Consider the following 20,888-nt stretch of genomic DNA (forward strand, 5'->3'; position numbering starts at 1 on the left):
AATCCCTGGCAAAAGAACTTTGCAGATATGATTAAGGTTATGGAAGTTAATCGGGGGATTATCCCGGATTATCCTGCAGAGTCCAATCTACTCATGTGAGCACTGAAAAGAATAGAACTTTCTCTGGCTGGAGTCTGAGAGTCCAGGATAGAGAAAGCAAGAAATACGAAGAAGGGAGGGAGATCAAAATGAATAAAGAGTGAGAAACAGTCAACCCACCATCGCTGGCTTTGAGGACGAATGGATCCATGAGCTGGATATACATCCTACGGACAGAGACACACGACACACTAACAGCTAGCAGGGAATCAGGTCCCTCCTCCCTACGCTGGCAAAAATAACTCAGTCCAGCCAATAACCTGAATGAGCTTGGAAGTGAATTCATCCCCCGAACCTCCAGAAAGGAATCCAGCCCTGGGGATACTTGGTTTTAGTTTGGTGAGACTGTCTGACTTCTGACCATTCTAACTATGAGATAATTAAGGTATACAAAAGAATTTATATAAAAATAATTTAAGGCACTAAATTTATAACAACTTTTTATGGAAGCAATAGACAATATAAAACCTCTTTTATTGATTGACAAATAGGGGATAAAATAGGTAGGACAAAACAGGTGGAGGATTTGAATAATGAAATTAACAAATTTGACCAGGTGGATTTTTATGGAAGGGACACTGAATCTGACAACTGTAGAATTCATCCCTTTCAAGTACGTAGAACACTTAAGAACTTACCAAACACTAAGCTATAAAGGAAGCGTCAACATATTCCAAATGGCTGAAATTACACAGAATCCATTTTCTAATCATGGTACAATTGAGCTTAAAATTAATAAAAACAACAGAAACAATATAGAAATTCCCCACATTATATAGAAAATTACATAAAAATCTCTATTCACTAATGGTGAATATATGTAAAACCAACAGTATTTACATGCAAACGATTGCAGTTAAAAATGAGTTTCCTAAGTTTGCTGGGGCCAAGGTCAATATTTTTTAAAGAAATTTTTTATACATAAGCAATAAGCATAATGGATTTAAACAGGAATACCTTGTTCATAGTAACTACCAAAATGGAGATCCAATTGTAACTATTTTAAACTAAATTCAGCTGTTTTTTTAAAATTTTCTTTAAAGTTTATTTTTAGAGAGTACATGGGTAAGGGGCTTAGGGAGAGAGAGAGAGAGAAAGAGAGAGAGAAAGAGAGAATCCCAAGCAGGCTTCATGCTCAGTGCAGAACTCAACTTGTGGTTCAATCCCAGAACTGTAGGATCATGACCTGAGGGGAAGTCAAGAGTTGGTTACTCAGTCACTCAACCAACTAAGCCACCCAGGCGCCCAGTGGTAAAGTTTTTAAAGAAACAAATAAAAGCTTTCTGGAATATTGTGGTAAATTACGTAGGTTGACATTTCAGTGATGACAATAAAAGAAACACATTTTTTTCTTTAACTTGATAAATATGAACTATGAGAATTATAGTTATTTTTACAAACTCTTTGGGAAACTGGATTTATGTGAATTATCACTCTTTTTATATAACTATAGGGGGAAATTCTGTGTTTATTTAGATATGACTATTATACCACTTTAGAATCTGTACCCTACTTTTCACCCAGAGACCCTGAAGTTCTATTTATGAAGTGATATTAATGATTCCTCTTTGACCAAATATCCTTTCCTTTCTCTGAAAAATTTTCCTACAGGCGCAGCTTTGTGAGGCTCGATGCCGACGGTCTCAGGAGCATCAGAGTCAATTTAATAAATCTGTGTTTGATCAAGTTCTCTAAGCTATTAATAATAAGAAACTTTAAGGAATGTTTCATTAATCTAAATTTAAAATGAAGTTTGTAATTTAGGAAGGTGAGGGTTTGGAGTTGAAATAACCTTGGGTTTAGCGAACAATCAAGTTATTTCGTGATTATTGACATTACTAGTACATTGTAAGTCGTGTCCTGATTAACAGCTTAAACGTTTAGAAAGTTTAGGTTTATAACAATTCTAGTATTTTTCTTTACTTTTTTTTTTTAATTTTTTTTTCAACGTTTATTTGCTTTTGGGACAGAGAGAGACAGAGCATGAACGGGGGAGGGGCAGAGAGAGAGGGAGACACAGAATCGGAAACAGTCTCCAGGCTCCGAGCCATCAGCCCAGAGCCCGATGCGGGGCTCGAACTCCCGGACCGCGAGATCGTGACCTGGCTGAAGTCGGACGCTTAACCGACTGCGCCACCCAGGCGCCCCTTTCTTTACTTTTTTATTATTAGGCATACTCATTACAAAATAACTTCACACCGGAGTGCCTGGGTGGCTCAGTCACGTAAGCGTCAGCTTCCGACTTCGGCTCAGGTCATGGTCTCACGGTTTGTGGATTTGAGCCCCGCATCGGGCTCTGTGCCGACAGCTCAGAGCCTGGAGCCTGCTTCAGATTCTGTGTCTCCGTCTCTCTCTGCCCCGCCTTCTCTCTCTCTCTCTCTCTCTCTCAAAAATAAATAAACATTAGACAAACTTAAAGAAATAACTTCATACCAGATAAATCTTAAATTTATTCTTATCCAGGTTTTGTTCACAGAAAGGTTTCTACATAGATCTCCTTGCCACTCTAGTGACATCATTTCTCCTGATGTTGAATGGAATAAGGAAGATGACCAATGATAATGGTAGATTGATTCTACCATACTACCAGATAATTCATGACAATTGTCATTAAGTACATGTATTAATGGTAAATATTTTCCATGAAGTGTGTCATTTAAGACTTACCTGCACCCTCACATAGATGTACATTATGTGAGTGCTGCAGAAATTGCAGAAGTAGAGAGCTATTTATTCATTTGCACAGAACCTCACTGCTAAAGGCTGGTGGCTCTAAGCCAGAGACAGAGGCAACCCTACTCCTAACCCAAGCGCTTGATCAGCGCACTGTACAAATGCATCAAGGAAGAGAAGGGCAAATTTAGCAGATATATATGAAGAAAACTCCATGCAGTTTTGAAAATTTATATCCCTTCACCATGGCTTAAAATAAGGTTGTCAGGGGGCGCATAGGTGGCTCAGTTGGTTAAGTCTGACTTCAGCTCAGGTCATGATCTCACAGCTCATGAATTCAAGCCCCTCGTCAGTCTCTGTGCTGACAGCTCAGAGCCTGGAGCCTGCTTCGGGTTCTCTGTCTCCCTCTCTCTCTGCCCCTCTCCTGCTCCTGCTCTGTCTCTCTCTGTCTCTCTCTCTCTCTCTCAAAATAAATAAGTAAATAAACAAACATTAAAAGATTTTTTTTTTAATTTTTTTTAATAAGGTTTTCAGGAGCACCTGGGTGGCTCAGTCGGTTCATAGTCTGACTCTTGATTTCGGCTCAGGTCATGATCTTACAGTGGGTGCAATGGAGCACTGCATCAGGCTCTGTGCTGACCGCACACAGCCTGCTTGGGATTCTCTCTCTCTCTCCCCCTCTCTCTCTCTGCCCCTCCCCCACTTGCAAGCACGCTTTCTCACTTTCAAAATAAATACATAAAACTTAAAATAATTTAAAAAAATAAGGTTTTCAGAAAGACTGAGGAGTATGTAAGACCAATAATACAAACAGTATTAGTACTAATTTGAAAAACAGTTACCCTTACTTGTTGGGTCTAAATTATTGTCCTGGTTCATAGTTCAGTACAAGAATGATGTGCTAACAGAATGTTAGAGAGAATGGGGCACCATGTTTTGTATTGTCAAACCGAGGTGGTGATTTCAGGAAGGAGCTGTGCTTCTTATCTGTGTGATCACAGAAAATTGAATAACTTCCAATAGGTTTGGTTTCCTGGATGGAAGAGATAATAGTGTATTTGGGATAGTTTACTGAAGACTAAAGGATACGGAGGAGGTAAGGCCAAGCCTGCAATTCTGGAGATGCTCTGTGAATTCATGGAATGGTCGGAAGGGTGTGATGGCCAACTACTTCGTTAGATCCTGCACTCCCCACATTCATGAGGTCATGCTTCCCCAAATTTAATTTTCAACGTAAAATACACATGATTATTTTCACTATGAAACATTTCTTTTTTTTTTTTAAGTGTTTTATTTATTTTTTTTTTTGTAAATTTTTTTTTTCAACGTTTATTTATTTTTGGGACAGAGAGACAGAGCATGAACGGGGGAGGGGCAGAGAGAGAGGGAGACACAGAATCGGAAACAGGCTCCAGGCTCTGATCAGCCCAGACCCTGACGCGGGGCTCGAACTCACAGACCGCGAGATCGTGACCTGGCTGAAGTCGGACGCTTAACCGACTGCGCCACCCAGGCGCCCCAAATGTTTTATTTATTTTTGAGAGAGAGAGAGAGAGACAGAGACAGAGCACGAGTGGGGGAGGAGCAGAGAGAGAGGGAGACACAGAATCCGAAACAGGCTCTGGGCTCTGAGCTGACAGCGGGGCTCTGAGCCTGATGTGGGGCTCAAACTCACAAACTGTTGAAATCATGACCTGAGCCGAAGCTGGACACTCAACCAACTGAGCCACCCAGGCGCCCCTGAAACATTTCTTTTTTGGTGAAATGTTTTATTAAATTTATTTTTATTTTTACCCCATTTTTAGGTTAATAACTATATAGCTTATACCCTTTACTTTTAGATTTTGTTTTGTTTTGTTTTAGAGAGAGAATGCATGTGAGTGGAGGAGGGGCAGAGAGAGAGGGAGAGAGAGAGAGAGAGAGAGAGAGAGAGAGAGAGAGAGAGAGAGAGAATATCTTAAGCAGGCTCCATGCTCAGCAGGAAGCCATACTTGGGACCCAATCCCACAACCCTGGGATCATGACCTAATCTGAAATCAAGAGTCAAAAACTCTGGGTACCTGTGTGGCTCAGTTGGTTAAATGTCTGACTTCTGCTCAGGTCATGATCTCTCGATCTGTGAGTTCGAGCCCCGCGTCGGGCTCTGTGCTGACAGCTCAGAGCCTGGAGCCTTCTTCTGATTCTGTGTCTCCCTTCTCTCTGCCCCTCCCCCACTCATGCTCTGTCTCTCTCTGTCTCTCAAAAATGAATAAATGTTAAAAAAATTAAAAGAGTCAAAAACTCAACCAACTGACCCACCAAGGCCCCTACTACCTTATACTTATTCTAATTATGTTGCTACTACTCATATTTCTTAAACTATGGGGAAAATAATAGACTAATTAAAAAAATGAGAAAGACTAAATCCCATGTAACACTGAGACTAATAAATACAGTTTTAAAATTCATCTTATTCACTTTCCTTATGATATGGTTTTCAACTTCAAATCAACAAAGATTCTCTCTTTCACTTTGTTTAAATTTTGTGAGATTAATAACCTTGAAAACTCCCTTTAATGCATTATGTCAGGGACACTAAAATACCTTATTTATGATTAATGACTATAAAATATAAAATAGGTTGGGGGATGGTGATGACATAACATCAGATTTGGACTGTAAGAAAAGGAGATATATATATACATATATGTCATTTATGTATTATATATATTTATATTATATATTTTATATAATATGTATGTCCATGTCCTATATATATATATATATATATATATATATATATATAACCTTTTTATATATATATGTGAAACTTTTTCTATAGAATGCCTGTATATTCATGAAGAATTATAAAAAGTGACATGATGACCAACATACCAAGATGACCATCTTGCCCAACTACATGTATAATAGTTTACATACCATAGAGGGTATTTCATATTAGCTGGTATCATATGCTGGTTAATTAGGATTTTTATTTTATTTTATATTAAATGCCATTACACATTTTTCTTCTGACATTGTATAGTACTTTTCTTCAACAATACCTGTTAAGTTAATGTGCTCATTAAATTTTTTTTTTTAATTGGATTCGGGGAACCTGGGTGGCTCAGTTGGTTAATTACACTCCTGACTTGGGCTGAGGTCATGTACTCACAGTTTGAGGCTTCGAGCCCCGTGTCGGGCTCTGTGCTGACAGCTCAGTGCCTGGAGTCTGCTTCGGATTCTGTGTCTCCCTCTCTCTCTGCCCCTTTGCTGCATCACACTCTGTCTCTGTCTGTCTTAAAAATAAATGAACATCAAAAAAAACTGCTTTCTAAATGTTTTAAATATTAAGTTAATGATTAAAAACATTTTAATGTTCATACCTATCAGAAACTAGCAGCTGAACTCAGACAAATTAAATCATAGAAAAGTATGAGAATCTCTTGCTCTCTCTTTTGTTTCTTCTTTCGCCTTCAGGTGTACCTTATTTAATGTTTTGGCTGAAAATTGTTCCAAATATATACTTTATGTATATAAAAATTAAATGTAAAGGAACACAGCTTTATTATTTTAAAAATATTTTTCATATAATAAATGATATACTCAAGTCTTGGATTTTGTTATGAAAGTGCCTATGGATATGGTCTGTTTTACGATCATATTTTCTATTTATTTAAACAATATCAGAACTTTTTAGACCAAAATAACACATTAATAGAAGTAATGGAGGGGCGCCTGGGTGGCGCAGTCGGTTAAGCGTCCGACTTCAGCCAGGTCACGATCTCGCGGTCCGTGAGTTCGAGCCCCGCGTCGGGCTCTGGGCTGATGGCTCGGAGCCTGGAGCCTGTTTCCGATTCTGTGTCTCCCTCTCTCTCTGCCCCTCCCCCGTTCATGCTCTGTCTCTCTCTGTCCCAAAAATAAATAAAAGTTAAAAAAAAAAAATAGAAGTAATGGAGTGCCCATATAACCAACATCCAATTTCCGGTATTGTTAACAGCTTTTATTAGTATCGGACATCTTTAACAACAGTGAAATACGATTATTAACTAAAATCCATATTTATTTGGATGTCGTTAGTTTTTACCTAATGTCCTTATTCTAGTTCCAGGTTTCTAGGATGTCATATTATTTTATTTTAGGCATCATATCTCTTTTAGTCTTCTCTAGACTTTGGTACTTTTATTGTTTTTGATGACCTTGACAGTTTTGAGGAGTACCAATCAGATACTTTCTTTCTAGTAGTTAGATAGATGATAGATAGGTAGGTAGATAGATAGATAGATAGATAGATAGATAGATAGATAGATAGATAGACAGATGATAGATAGGTGATAGATGATAGATGCATGTGTCTATATATTGCTTATGTGTATATATGCCATATAGTCATATGCATAATATATATTGTATATCATATATAGGTCTATAGACCCTTTTTAATTTTTGCTTATTTTGCCAATAACATCCTCTATAGGTCAAAAACCTTATCTAAGATCAAACGTTGCATTTCGTTACATGGCTTTGAGGTCTCCATCTCAGCTCCTTAGTATTCCCTTGCCATTAATGACTTTAATTGTCAAGAGTAGGGCAGTTTATAGACTATTTCTCAATTTGCATTTACCTGATACCTCTTCATGATTATAAATTTTGTTCAGAAATACCACAAAGAGAATAGGTGTTTTTCATAGGACATAACAAAAGAGACACACACCGTCATTGTGTGCTGTTACTGATAAGGGTGGCTTCTTCAGACATTTGCCTAACATTTTTATTAGTGATTTGTGAAACACTGATTTGCTGAAAAACCGTTGATGAAATGCAAATCACTGTGGTTGGGTACTGCTACTTCTCTTTGCCCCTTGAGCATTTGTTGAGTGCTTCTTTAGGCATGATGCAATAAACTAGCAATGAAGGTTTGATTGTGAGTGAGAAGGTGAGTATACTGAAATGATAATTTGGGAATTTATGAAATAATCTGCTTGCTGAGAATCTACCTGTTTTCAGTGGCAATCATAATATGAGTTCTCTGAAATGCAGACGCTAGCTTCGTTGAATTCTTTGCCTTTCCATAAGATATCTCAAGACTATTTTTCCTTAGGGCCAAACATAATTTATCGTTGATGAAATACATCATCCAAATTGCATCATTTCAGATTATCTGTGTGTTGCGTTCTGGTGTGTGCCACATTGTGTTTATTTCCTCTTTCATTTCCCCTTTACTCCAAAGTTTATTAATAGCAGATTATGAAATTTCTGAAATAATATATTTCACAGTGCCTGGGAATTTATACTCTGAAGTCAGGCAGTCTGTGTTGTAGTCCTGATCTACCAAGCAGTAGAATTATGACATCAAGAAGAAGTTCTTTGGGGCGCCTGGGTGGCTCAGTTGGTTAAGCGTCCAACTTCACTCAGGTCATGATCTCACAGTACGTGAGTCCAAGCCCCGCCTCGGGCTCTGTGCTGACAGCCCGGAGCCTGGAGCCTGCTTCGGATTCTGTCTCTCTCTCTGCCCCTCACCTGCTCACACTCTCTCAAACATAAATAAACATTAAAAAAATTTTTTTTACATAAAAAGAAAGAAGTTCTTTGCCTGTGATTCCTCAACTGTAAAATAAGTATAACAACAAAAAATAATGTTACAAAGTTGTTTAAAGGACTAAAAGAGATGATACTTTTGAAATACTTAGTATAGGTTCTGGCCATCCTTTCTTGTGGTTAACTTTGCCTTGGAACTATGCTTCAAAAAAAGTTATGTATTTGAAAATCAAGATGTCTTGACAAATGAAATGCAAAATGTAAACCTGTAAACTGGCAGGAATTAGTGGAACAACACTGACAAACCCAGATTTTTCTCACAATGGTGAAATGACATCAACTCTGAATGTATTCCAGTTGAGCGGTCACTGTCCTGATCAAATTCCTAGTCTTGTGCTCTTCGGTCACATTTCATCCTGGCAGCATCCTCTGCTTCCATTAATACATGTATTTTTAGACATCTATTCTTGTCAGTCATTTTACTAGATCTAAGAGCACAGATGGTGTCCTTGAGGAAGAATAAGAGTGAGATTTTGTCTATATTTAAGAATTTTTACCACATTTTATATATGTATTCCTTATATTTGCTGGATATAATGTGATTTTTAAAATTTATATATTTTATATATTGGAAAATACCATATATATATATATATATACATATATATATGTATATATATATATACACACACACACACATATGACATGTATATAAAATATATATGAAACGTTCATGTATTGGGCGCCTGGGTGGTGCAGTCGGTTAAGCGTCCGACTTCAGCCAGGTCACGATCTCCTGGTCCGTGAGTTCGAGCCCTGTGTCGGGCTCTGGGCTGATGGCTCAGAGCCTGGAGCCTGTTTCCGATTCTGTGTCTCCCTCTCTCTCTGCCCCTCCCCCGTTCATGCTGTCTCTCTCTGTCCCAAAGAAAATAAATAAACGTTGAAAAAAAAAAAAAAAAAAGAAACGTTCATGTATTGGAAACTTGATAAGTATCTTCAACTATTCAGGGAATAAAAAAACCACTGGACCTTCAGAGCCATGCCCATGCATAGAATTTCTTTGAATAGACAGCACTGGCATGTAATTCACAGCACACAAAAGCTCCCAGAGAAGAAGACTAAGCCTCAGTTCCTTTCACTGGTCCCCGTTTTCCTCCTCCAGGGAATTAGGCACATTGTCTCTGGGAAAAGGAAGACAAGCAATAAAAGAAAAAAGAGAAGGAGATTAAGGGACAGGAAAGAAGCACATAAAATATATATTCTCTACTTTAAACATGGAAATGGGTTTCAGCTGTTTTAAGGGATTCAAGTATCCAGCTATTCAAGAAATTTCAAATTTAGCAAGGTCATACACATACATGTACATTCTTCTGTGTGTTTGTATGTATAGATAAACACGCATAAATTCAATTTAAGCTTACTTGCTTAAATTTGCTTTAGTTTTTAGTGAAGATGAATAGAGTTAATTATCACTCTAATAATAAATCCTCTTATTTTGAAGATACTTATCTGCATGAATTTGCCTTTAATGATTTCTTCAGAGGAAGCGCTTTTCAATAGTAATTAAGTAGCTTTCATGACCAAAATAGGGAATCCAGATTCTACACACAGGTGCAAAAACAATATGGTGTTAAAGGGAACATGAAGAACATACATAATGTTTTTCTAACTCTTTTTTTCTTTGCAAGGTAACTTCCACTGAGTTTGAATTCAGGAATGGGTGTTATTTGCAGTTCTGGAAAGTTTTGTTTGTTTTTTTTTTTTATAATTTTTTTGTTTTTCCAACGTTTATTTATTTTTGGGACAGAGAGAGACAGAGCATGAACGGGGGAGGGGCAGAGAGAGAGGGAGACACAGAATCGGAAACAGGCTCCAGGCTCCGAGCCATCAGCCCAGAGCCCGACGCGGGGCTCGAACTCACGGACCGCGAGATCGTGACCTGGCTGAAGTCGGACGCTTAACCGACTGCGCCACCCAGGCGCCCCATGGAAAGTTTTAAGATACACTTCACATAGACCTTTGATTTGGGTAAATGTTTGAATAAGACAAATATTCTATTAATGAGTTAATATAACACCAACGCAGTTGTCACAGAAACAGTGATCGTAATAAGCTTTCGATACATAAGCAGAGACTCAGAGACTATGTGATTTAGTCACCCTAGAAAAAGCTGAAGTCGTCAACAATGTGAAGCCGTGTACAAATTCATTACGACACTCCGTTTGTACAGGCTCTCTTGGTTTTTAAATAGATCACTGCTCTAAAACGTGACTTCCAAGGCAGGGCGACTTTCAAGAAAGATCACACAATTATTTTATCTGAGGAGGAAGTTAAAGGAAGAATAACAACCAAAGGATGAATGGCTTCTAATTTGGAGAGATGACTGTGATGGAAGAGAATCTTCAGAGCATCCAGTGTAATTGAGGAGACCCTGAAAATCCGTGCAGGGACAGGAAGACAGCAGCTCATCATTTTAATACAGGTCCATTTTCAAGGACCACGTGAATGAGAGAGCAAGGATTTCTAACACCTTGCAAACACTACAGCTTATCTTCAAAGGATCATGAAGTATGATCAAAGCACCAGAAGACTGTCCGGGCCCTGGTGCAGATAAGTCAACGGCCATTCAGAGTGCGGAGGCGGGTACCGCCCTGGGTGCATGAGAACCTGGGGGCCGACCCTCACCTCTGCAAAATCAACCTGCTGTACCTCAGGAACAGAACTTGGTGTTTTCACTGGTACTAATTTTAGCCAGTTTGGTGGGCATTGCGTCATGTTCCATTGGTGTTTTAATTAGGACTTCCTGATGCCTAATGAAAGTCTGCACTTTTTATATGTTTATTGGCCACAAGCTGACGCTCTTTTTTGTGAATTTTCTATTCAAGCGTCTGTCATTTGCTTGTATTGTAGAAGTTCTTTACATATACATATACATATATGTATATGTATATATTGTACATGTATTGTATATGTATATGTTCTTTATATGTTCCGAACATAATTTCCTTGCTGAATATACATACTGAAAGGATCTCCACCAGTTTTTTCTTTATATTTCTACTTTCTTATTAGTGGTAATAGATAGGGGTTCTTATTTTTAATGTAGTACAATTTGCCCATAGTTTTCATGGTTTTTTTCATATTTCTTATTTAACATTTGCCGATTGTAGTATCTCGAAGATAGGATCTTGTTTTCTAAACTGTATCTTATAATTTGCAGGTTTTATTTCAATTTTTGATTTAAATTCTGGTTATTTAACATACATCGTAAAATTGGTTTCAGGTGTAGAGTTTAGTGGCTCCTCACCCTTGTGATGTATATTTTTATAGATACAATCGGCACATGATATAGTAATCTCAGACGTAAGTGAAATGATTTGGTGTACGTGCATATTTGGAATGGTCACCACAGTAGGTCTAGGCAACAGTCATCACACATAGACTTAGAGTTTTTCTGTGTGTGGTGAGAACTTTGTAGATCTACTTGCTCAGCAAGTTTCACACATGTAACACCCTGTTGTAGTCATCACTCTGTGCACTGCACTCCCGGGCTTACCTCTCTTAAGGCTCGAGCTTTGCACCTTCTGTACCTTTTGACTGCCTTCAACTGGAGGGTGTGAAAACACACACACCACACCCATACCTCTGGCAACCACCAGTCTGCTCTCTGTACCTATGAATTCATTGTGTGTGTGTGTGTGTGTGTGTGTGTGTGTGTGTGTGTGTGTCGGGGGGGGGGGTTGAGGATTCTTGTTTATTTGTTTTTTTAGATTCCACATATAAGTGAGATTATATGGTGCTTTCTTATACTTACTTCATTTAATGTAATCCCCCTCAAGTCCATCTGTGTTGTGCAAATGGCAAGGTTTCCTTCTTTTCTATGGCTGAGTGATTCTCTCTTACATATATACGTAGATACAGTTATAGTCATAGATGTAGACATAGATAGATATAGATATGCACATATGCATGCCTATATACATGCACACACACACTTTACTATAATATGTATCATAAAAGATGCATGTTACTCCATTGTGTGAGTATATTTGTATATCATATTTTTTTATCCATTTATCTACCAATGGACACTTAGGTTTTCCTGTGTCTTAGCTATTGTAAATACTGCTGCAATGAACATGGAGTTGCATTTATCTTTGAGTTAGTGCTTTCATTACTTTTGGATAAATACCCCAAAGTAGTATTATTGGATCATAGGGTAATTCTATTTCTAATATTTTTAGAAACCTCCTTACTATTTTCTACAGTGGCTGCACAAATTTATCTTCCTATCCACAGTGCATAAGGCCACCTGGAACTTAGATTTGTGGTTTTGGTGTGTTTATTTTAAGTAGGCTTCACTCCTAGCACAGAGCCCAATGCAGGGCTTGAACTCACGACCCTGAGACATAACCCGGCTAAAATCAAAAGTGGGACACTCAACCTACTGAGCCACTCACATGTTCCAGAATTTTGTATTATGTAGGCTGTGAAGTATGAATTGGTATCATTTTTTTCCATATGTATCTTTTTTGTAAGATTTAATTTATTTATTTATTTATTTATTGAGACAGAGTGCAAGGGGGGGGGGGGTTGGGGGGAGAGAATCTTAAGCAGGCTCCTCCACTAAGTGTGGAGCCTGGGATCATGACCTGAACTGAAATCAAGAGTGGGAAGCTCAACCAACTGAGCCACCCAGCGCCCCACCCCCAATATGGATTTCTAATTAACATATCACCATTTATTGAAGAGATCATTGAGTTCACAACCACTGTTGTCTTTTTCCATGAATCAGGTAACTACCTATGGGGATTGTTTTTGCACATGATATACTGCCCCACTGGTATATTTGTTTACTCTCAAGCCAATACCACAGTATCTCAGTTTCTAAGATTTGTATTAAAGTCTAGAAACTGGGTATTGTTAGTCTTCCAACTTAGTTCTCCTCTTCCTCCTCCGTCTCCTCCCTCTTCCTCTTCCTCTGTTTTTTTTTTTTTCTTTCAAGTGGACTTCACACCCAGCGTGTAGCCCAGTGCTTGGTTTGAACTCACAACCCTGAGATCAAGACCTGAGCTGAGATTAAGAGTCAGATGATTAACTGACTGAGCCACCCAGCCTCCCCCAAACTTAGTTCTTCTTTAAGACAACTTAAAATTTTAGAATCAAATTTCCACATCTATTGATAAATTTGTAAAGGACTGACAACTTTACCTTATTGATAAGACAAATTTATTGACACAGCATATCTTTCCATTGATTTAATTTTTTATTAAACAATGAAAATACAGATCTAAAATGTTCCTCATAAGGGCTTTAATCCAATTTTGACATTCATAGGCAGGAAACAATTTCAGAAGAATGGGGATCATCGAGCTAAGTGGACACAGAGATGATACCCAATCCTGTCTCAGCTTCTGGTAGATTGAGACTTTTAGTCACGCTGCTAATACGTTACTAGTATTGCTTGTCATGTACTGCCAATCTTCATTACCACTGATTCTGTAATTGCAACTTTGCCTAGTTGCTCAAATTTATTTATGAGTCCAAATTCAATAATGCCCAAACTTCTGTGGTCATTCACAAACGTGCACAAAGGGATGAAGAATTAGGATCACCCCCTGTGGACACTTCTAACTAAAGCCAAACAAGGTAACACTGTGCCCATTGTTTCACCTCTCACTATAAACAAGTATCCTTTTTTGTGGTCTAACTAGTGCCACATTGTTTCCACCTGTGTACACTCTGTTGGTGACTTTGCTGTTTAAGATGGCCCCCAAGTGTAGCGCTTCCATGCCGTGTAGCATTCCTAGGCCAAGAAGGCAGTAACGTACCTTCTGGAGAGAATATGTGTGTTAGACAAGTTTTATTCAGACATCAGTTATGGTGCTGCTGGCTGTAAGCTAAGTGGTAGTGACTCAAAAACACATATTAAATAAGGCGTCTTTAAACAGTAGCACACATGAAGCAAGGTTATATATAGATTGGTTGATGAAAGTGTTGTGACCAGAGCCTTGCAGGAAGCTAAACTTGTGTCACCCACCCCAGTGGTGTAATAACCCTGTATTCTCTCTAGAAGCAATGGCTCAGTATTTGTTAATTCAGTGTTCACAATGACTTTATAGAATAAGATTACCATGGGTAATGAGAATCAGTTTTATTTACATGAAACCATGAATGCAATGCTTGTGTGGGGAAATACTGCAAATAAGATTGCATGTGAGGACAAATCTCTCTTTGGAGCACTGTTCATAATGTTTAGGTTGGCTTCACTACCATGGATCATGAGATACACAGACGGTTAACTGAGAACTGTTCATTTTTATTTTCACATTCTAATTTATCTTATGCATCTTCTTGAAATACTGAATTTTCTTGCTTTGATTTTCTTTAACTTTTACATTTGCACGTATCTGTGCGTTTTCTGTATTTCCCAGTAGCTGTAAAATCATCTGTGGGAAAAGATATGAACTAAATAAGTAAGTGACGCCCTCAGGCAGCTGCCCAAGCCAATGATCATCCCATGCATAGAATGCCCTTCAGAAAACCAAATGTATATTTCTGAGACTTGCTGAAATGTTAACACGGAACATGCCCATCTGCATGGCAGATGTGCCCTGAAAACCGTTAATAATGATGTATAGGGCAATGTAGTTTTGTAATAAACAGCCTGTCATGTTTCAACCCCTACATCATATTCAGAAATTTACAAAGCACCACTGTGTGGTTTGACATTTATGGAGTGTGTGTGTGTGTGTGTGTGTGTGTGTGTGTGTGTGTGTGTGTATGGATATGTGCTTTCTTCCACTGGGTATAGATATAATGAACAAAATCTGTGCTGAAAACTTATATTGTTTAAAACCATGTCATGTGTCCCAACTCCCTTTTGCTTGTTAGCAGCTAGTGAACTCTCTCACTGGAACCTCTTCATCTCTCCAGACCTTGCTTATTAGCACAGAATGCCGTGCCTTCTTTTTTCTTAGCTGTTTTTCTTATGTTAGCTTTCAACATTCCTAACACTTGCCTGTATCTGAACAGGGCAACCATGTGAGCAGTAGACCACAGATACAAGTGTGCAGGCTGCATTTTACCGCTGTGTGTCTGCGGGGGAAATTTGGAAATGAGGAGAAGATGTGCCAACATCTTTGGCCTGAACATACAAGTATGGAAGAGAACAGAACTCACCAGTCAATGCAAATGCTGAATGAATGACGTGGCATATTTCTGAGTCCTTTGCTCTCAACAAGTAAATACCACATTTTCAAAGTTGGAGTGAAAGTCTTTCTAATCCTTACTGAAATTGCAAACGCAGACAACACCCGAACCAAATGTGGTGCAGAAATCTGCTGCTGTTATAATAATGCTTTCCGTTCCATTTCCAAGGCACTGATTCTCCTTTTAAAAAGAGCTTATGTGGCTCAGTAGGTTGAAGAGCCAACTGTTGATTTTGGCTCAGGTCATGATCCCTGGGTCACGGGATCGAGCCCCACATCGAGATCCATGCTGAGCCTGGAGGCTACTTGGGATATTCTCTCTCTCTCTCTCTTCATCTCTCTCTCTCTGCCCTGCTTCTGTGCATGTGCATGCTCTCTCTCAAAAACAGAAAAGAGCTTTAAGTAATGAATCTCTAAATTCCATTCCTGAAACCAATATTACATTATATGCTAGATAACTAGAATTTAAATAAAAATTTTTAAGTAATATGTCGAGAAACATGAATAGCAATACATTATATTGAGAAAAAATGAAAATAAATGAATTAAATGAGCTTAAGATTCTATTTAGATAGAGATCATTCATAACTTTTGTATGATGTCATTATGGCAATGGTAAGATTGATTCTCTATGTACACAACTAGGCAACTGTTTTCCTGTTATTTTCCATCCAAACACACAAACTAGTAGAATTTATTGTATAATCATATTTCTACTTGTAATTTCAAGGAATTAATGAAAGTATATATGGTCACATAAATTCTACTGGGGCCAGGTATGTGCAGCACCCCAAAATAATCTTAAGTCCTAAAACGAGCATGATTGAAATTAAATTGCTTTTTCGACCAACCTCAAATTACCACCATAAACAAATGCATGGTAAGTCCTTTTACATGTAGTCTAACAACCGTCTTTGTTAGACTTTGTCACTGAATGTATTTTTATAAAGGCAACCGATAAAATAATGTGGGGTTTATTTCGAATGACTAGCTATTAAAAATTATACCTCCTTATAAATTTTTATTTTCGTATTTTAAATTTCATGTATTTAGTTTTGCATGAGAGAGAGTGAGCAGGAGAGGGGCAGAGGGAGGGAGAGAGACAGAATCCCAAGTAGGATCTATGCTCAGCATGAAACGTGACACAGAGCTAGATTCCAGAACCCCCTGGGATCATAACCTGAGCCAAAATCAAGAGTTGGACGCTCAACCAACTGAGACACAAGAAGCCCAGTGATGTTTACATCTAAAGGAAACATGTTAGTGAGGAAGAGGAAAAATATTAATTGGCCGTAGTACATTAAAGCACCATAGCAGTTTTGTGTTGCCTTTTTTGAGTTTCAAAAACATTTGGACAGCTGGAGAAAGATACAGATCTTTTCATGGCTAGGGTCTTTGAATTTGCAAATATTGCATAGTAAGAAGTAACATCCTTCAAATCATCCATTCCAAACAAATACTATATAGAATATTTATTTCTAGAAACTCAATCTTGAAAAGTCTGGGTAATAGATAATGTTGAGATTTAGAGAATATTATGCTTTATTGACTAAAAATAGTTCTTTTCATATAAAACTGCCATCCCATCACTTACACGAATCATCAGGGAGGATTCATTTGCATCTTGGATTCTGAGATTCCAATGTGAGGTTAGGTGTTTTTGTTTTGTTTTTGCTTTTGCTTTTTTTTTCTATGTGGATAGATAATACTTCAAACTTTACATCTAGTCAACTTGAATTTCTATTATTAAACCAGCATGGAGAAAACTGTCAACCTGTCTACATAATGTAAAATTTCCGAAAGAAAATAATGTCACTGTATAGTAAAAATGCACTGAATGTTAGATAACTTGTTACATTATCAGGTGAGAGAGTCCTAAGGTTTTTCTCTTGTTTGTTTTACTTTTTTGTTTGTTTTACTTCTAAATAACTTTGATGTGGCGCCGTGGGTTGAAGTCACCATGTTTCATAATGTACAGGTGACTAATTAACTGATTGTGTTCAAACTTCTTCCTTCAGTTTAAAAACACTGGGGCACCTGGGTGGCACAGTCAGTTAAGTGTCTGAGTCTTGGGTTTAGCTCAGGACATGATCTCACAGTCTGTGGGTTTGAGCCCCGCCTCAGGCTCTGTGCTAACATCAGGGAGCCTGCTTGGGATTCTCTGTCTCCCTCTCTTTCTGCCCCTCTCCTGCTTGTGTCCTCTCTCTCTTTCTCTCTCTCTCTCTCTCACACACACACACACAAAATAAATAAATAACATTAAAAAACGTGTTAAAAATAAAAACTAATTGGTTTTAGTAATAGTGAATTGGTACAAGCAATCAGTGTTCTGACACGTTGTCCTCAGTGCGTACTGACTGGGCTGGCAGGGCTGATGACACACGAAGGCTGTGATTGTTCCAGAACATACTCGCTGTGTAGCTCTCGCTCCCCGGCCACCAGCCCACTCGCTGGTGTGAGGGTCTCCAACATCGGGCACATGGGCCCAGTTCCTCGACCTCCTGTTCCTTCCCCTCAGTAGGGATGCTGTGCCCGTGGCTTCGGGACATGAGGGACCCTGTCTACCATGAGTATATTCTGTTTGGCCCCTCTAATTCATAGTTCAATTCTCTAGAATCTATTGCCAACCTTAGGACCAAGACATTTCGTATAAAATGAGAATATTAGAAGACCATATTCCATTATGGGAAGAATTTGTTGGGGCTGAGTTGCAGCTACCAGTTCACAGAATGTATGTGCCTCTCCGTTCACCCCCAAGGCCATCAGGCTTCTCTCATTTCCGTGACCTGTGGATCCCCATACAGATTTGGATCCGTACCCACTGAAAACAGAAATAAATGAGTTAACTCCCTTTTTTTCTCTCAATCTCTGATACAATTTCTCCATTGAGAGAATCCCATTGAACAACTACCAAGACATATCTAAAAATAAAAATAAAAAAAAGTAAAAGCCTCTGCTCTGTAGAGGCAAAGAGGTCTGTTTATTGACAAAATTCATTTACACATTATTTCAGTGCGGCGATGAAGGAGATAAAGTAATAAGTGCCAGCACAGCAAGAAGGTCTCCCGACTCAGATGCCCATCAGAGAATGCTCTGTTGGGTGCAGTCTAGGAGCGGGTGATACCTAGTTAAGTTGAAATGTAAGTAATGAGTAGGATTCCAGCGAAAACCTGAGGACTGGAAGGTCTGGGCATAGGAATGCACTGCCTGTACAGAGGTACCCCACAGGTCATGGAAAATAACAGGGAATCCCTGGGTTTCATCCAAAATGAAAATACACGGCAGTGTTGCCAACACCCTGCAAGGACAGAAGAAGCCGTCAGCCCTCTCCCTCCTCTGATGGGCCAGGCACCACTGTCCCCAGCCTCTCGTCCTCAGATTTCCACAGGCGTGTCGTTTCATTGGTGTCTCTGAACTGGTTTTTGATTTTAACGTGAAGTCGCCAGCTCCTTCGTACGATTTAAATTCCAGCTTGTCGATGACCTAATGCATCGAGGTTTTTTATTAAAGGAGGAACGGCAGATATGTTTTCTCCACAGGGCCTAAGATGCTGACGGTGATCGATTGGTCCACAAGTGCTCCCGCTGAACGAGGGCCTTTTATTTCCCACCCAAAGCAGGGACCGTGATGATGGAAATTGCAGCCTTTGCGAGAACTCCCACGTAAGGCTTGCAAGTGTTGTCTTGAAACGCTTCAGGTCTCTGGCGGTGGACAGCTGCCTCCTGTGTTCCTTTGTGTGACAAGAGGCTGGGTGGGTGCTGGGACACTTCTGCTGTGCCCTGGATGAATGAGAAGTGACCGTGTCTTTCTCGTTTTACTTTCAGCTCACTCCGGTCGGCACCACAATATTTACAGGGTTTTCAGGAGACAACGGAGCTACAGACATAGATGATGGACCAAATGGGCAGATAGAATACGTCATCCAGTACAATCCGGAGGACCCGGTATGTCAGCCCCCACCTGCAGTGTGGACTCTCTGAGGGATGTTTACTGCAGCTGGCACTTACCATATTGTCACAACCCTTAGCTCCTCCAGCCACGTTAGTGTCCTCCTGCTCTTACCAGCCATCCCAGAATTACAGTCTTTTAACTATTTGTGGTATACTTCTAAAACTTTTAAGAAGGTTTTGGTGGGCTTGGGAAATAACAATTTAGAAATATTTATAGGTGTAATATGCCATTGTCACCTCATTTCCATTATGTGTGCAGACTCCTAAGCATCGTAAATAAACCACCGGGGATGACGTCACCAGTGTGATGCGTGTGCTTTGTGGCTCTTACAAAGTGACATCACTGCCCCTTCTCCACCAGTGAAGCCTCAGGAAGACAAGGGACAAAGCTGTTTTTTTTAATACTTATTTTTGAGCAAGCGAGAGAGAGAGAGAGAGAGAGAGAGAGAAGGACAGAATGTGAGCCAGACACTGGCTTTTTTATGCTTATTTATTTTTTAGAGAGAGAGATGCAGAGTGTGAGTGGGGGAGGAGCAGAGAGAAAGAGGAAGAGAGAGAGTCTGAAGCAGGTTCCAGGCTCTGAGCTGTCAGCACAGCGCCCGACGCGGGGCTGGAACTCACCAACCGCGAGATCATGACCTAAGCTGAAGTCGGACGCTTAACCGACTGAGCCACCCAGGTGCCCCACGTTTGTCTTTTTAAAGAATAGTTACTTATGTTTTTATTAGACCGTGGGATTTCTGCACCACGTCTCCCATGGGGCTGTGAGAGTGTTTCCCCCACTCTGGTACGTGAGAGAGCACGCTGATAAAGGCCACCTGAGCCTGGGCTGGCATGACCGCCCTCTGTCTTCCTCCTCCTCTCAGCCCAGACGGGTTGTCAGGGCACCGTGGCTGCCCCACAGCACTTCTGAAGTGAATTTTCTCAGTGACTACTTCTCCTTTATGTTTAATATTGGGAAAAAGAAAGGTGTGGAAGTTGATGTTCTGTCTTTACTTTTAAATTATGGTTTTGGCATATAAGCTTTAAACAAACATGAAAACAAACAAAAACATTGAGCTTGTAGAGACCAAGAATGGCCGACAGGACTTACCTCCCAAATCTACCCTCAGAACTCTGAGTCGTGAAAGCACAGTCTCGTTTTCTTTTCTTTCTTTCTTTTTTTTTTTTTTTTAATTCTCAAGTTAGTTAACTTACGACACCCAGTGCTCATCCCAACAAGTCCCTTCCTTAATGCCCATCCTCCCCACCCAACAGCCCCCTCCCCGCCATCAGCCCTCAGTTTGTTCTCTGTATTTAAGGGTCTGTTACTGGTTTGCCTCCCAGGCTGTGTGTTATTTTTTCTTCCTTTCCCCAGTGTTCATCTGCTGTGTTTCTTAAATTCCACCGGAGTGAAATCATGATACCTGCCTTTCTCTGACTTGTTTCTCTCAGCATA

At 39.4% G+C, this 20,888-nt stretch overlaps 1 protein-coding gene across 20 annotated transcripts in view; it reads left to right on the forward strand.

Annotated features, from left to right (window-relative positions):
- PCDH15 (protocadherin related 15) overlaps nt 1-20,888 on the forward strand; it is a 1,259,847-nt gene that overhangs the window by 761,365 nt on the left and 477,594 nt on the right. For all 20 annotated transcript variants that reach the window (XR_005784343.1, XR_005784344.1, XR_005784345.1 and 17 more), the window contains one exon: nt 19,325-19,444. Coding sequence is in view for 17 of the 20 variants with exons in the window: in XM_040454209.1 (XP_040310143.1) it covers nt 19,325-19,444 (120 nt within the window). In the remaining 3 variants the exon portion in view is untranslated. The remainder of the gene's footprint in view (nt 1-19,324; nt 19,445-20,888) is intronic.

This window comes from Herpailurus yagouaroundi, unplaced genomic scaffold (assembly GCF_014898765.1).
Source record: "Herpailurus yagouaroundi ecotype Mexico unplaced genomic scaffold, PumYag 211, whole genome shotgun sequence".
Taxonomy (NCBI): domain Eukaryota; kingdom Metazoa; phylum Chordata; class Mammalia; order Carnivora; family Felidae; genus Herpailurus; species Herpailurus yagouaroundi.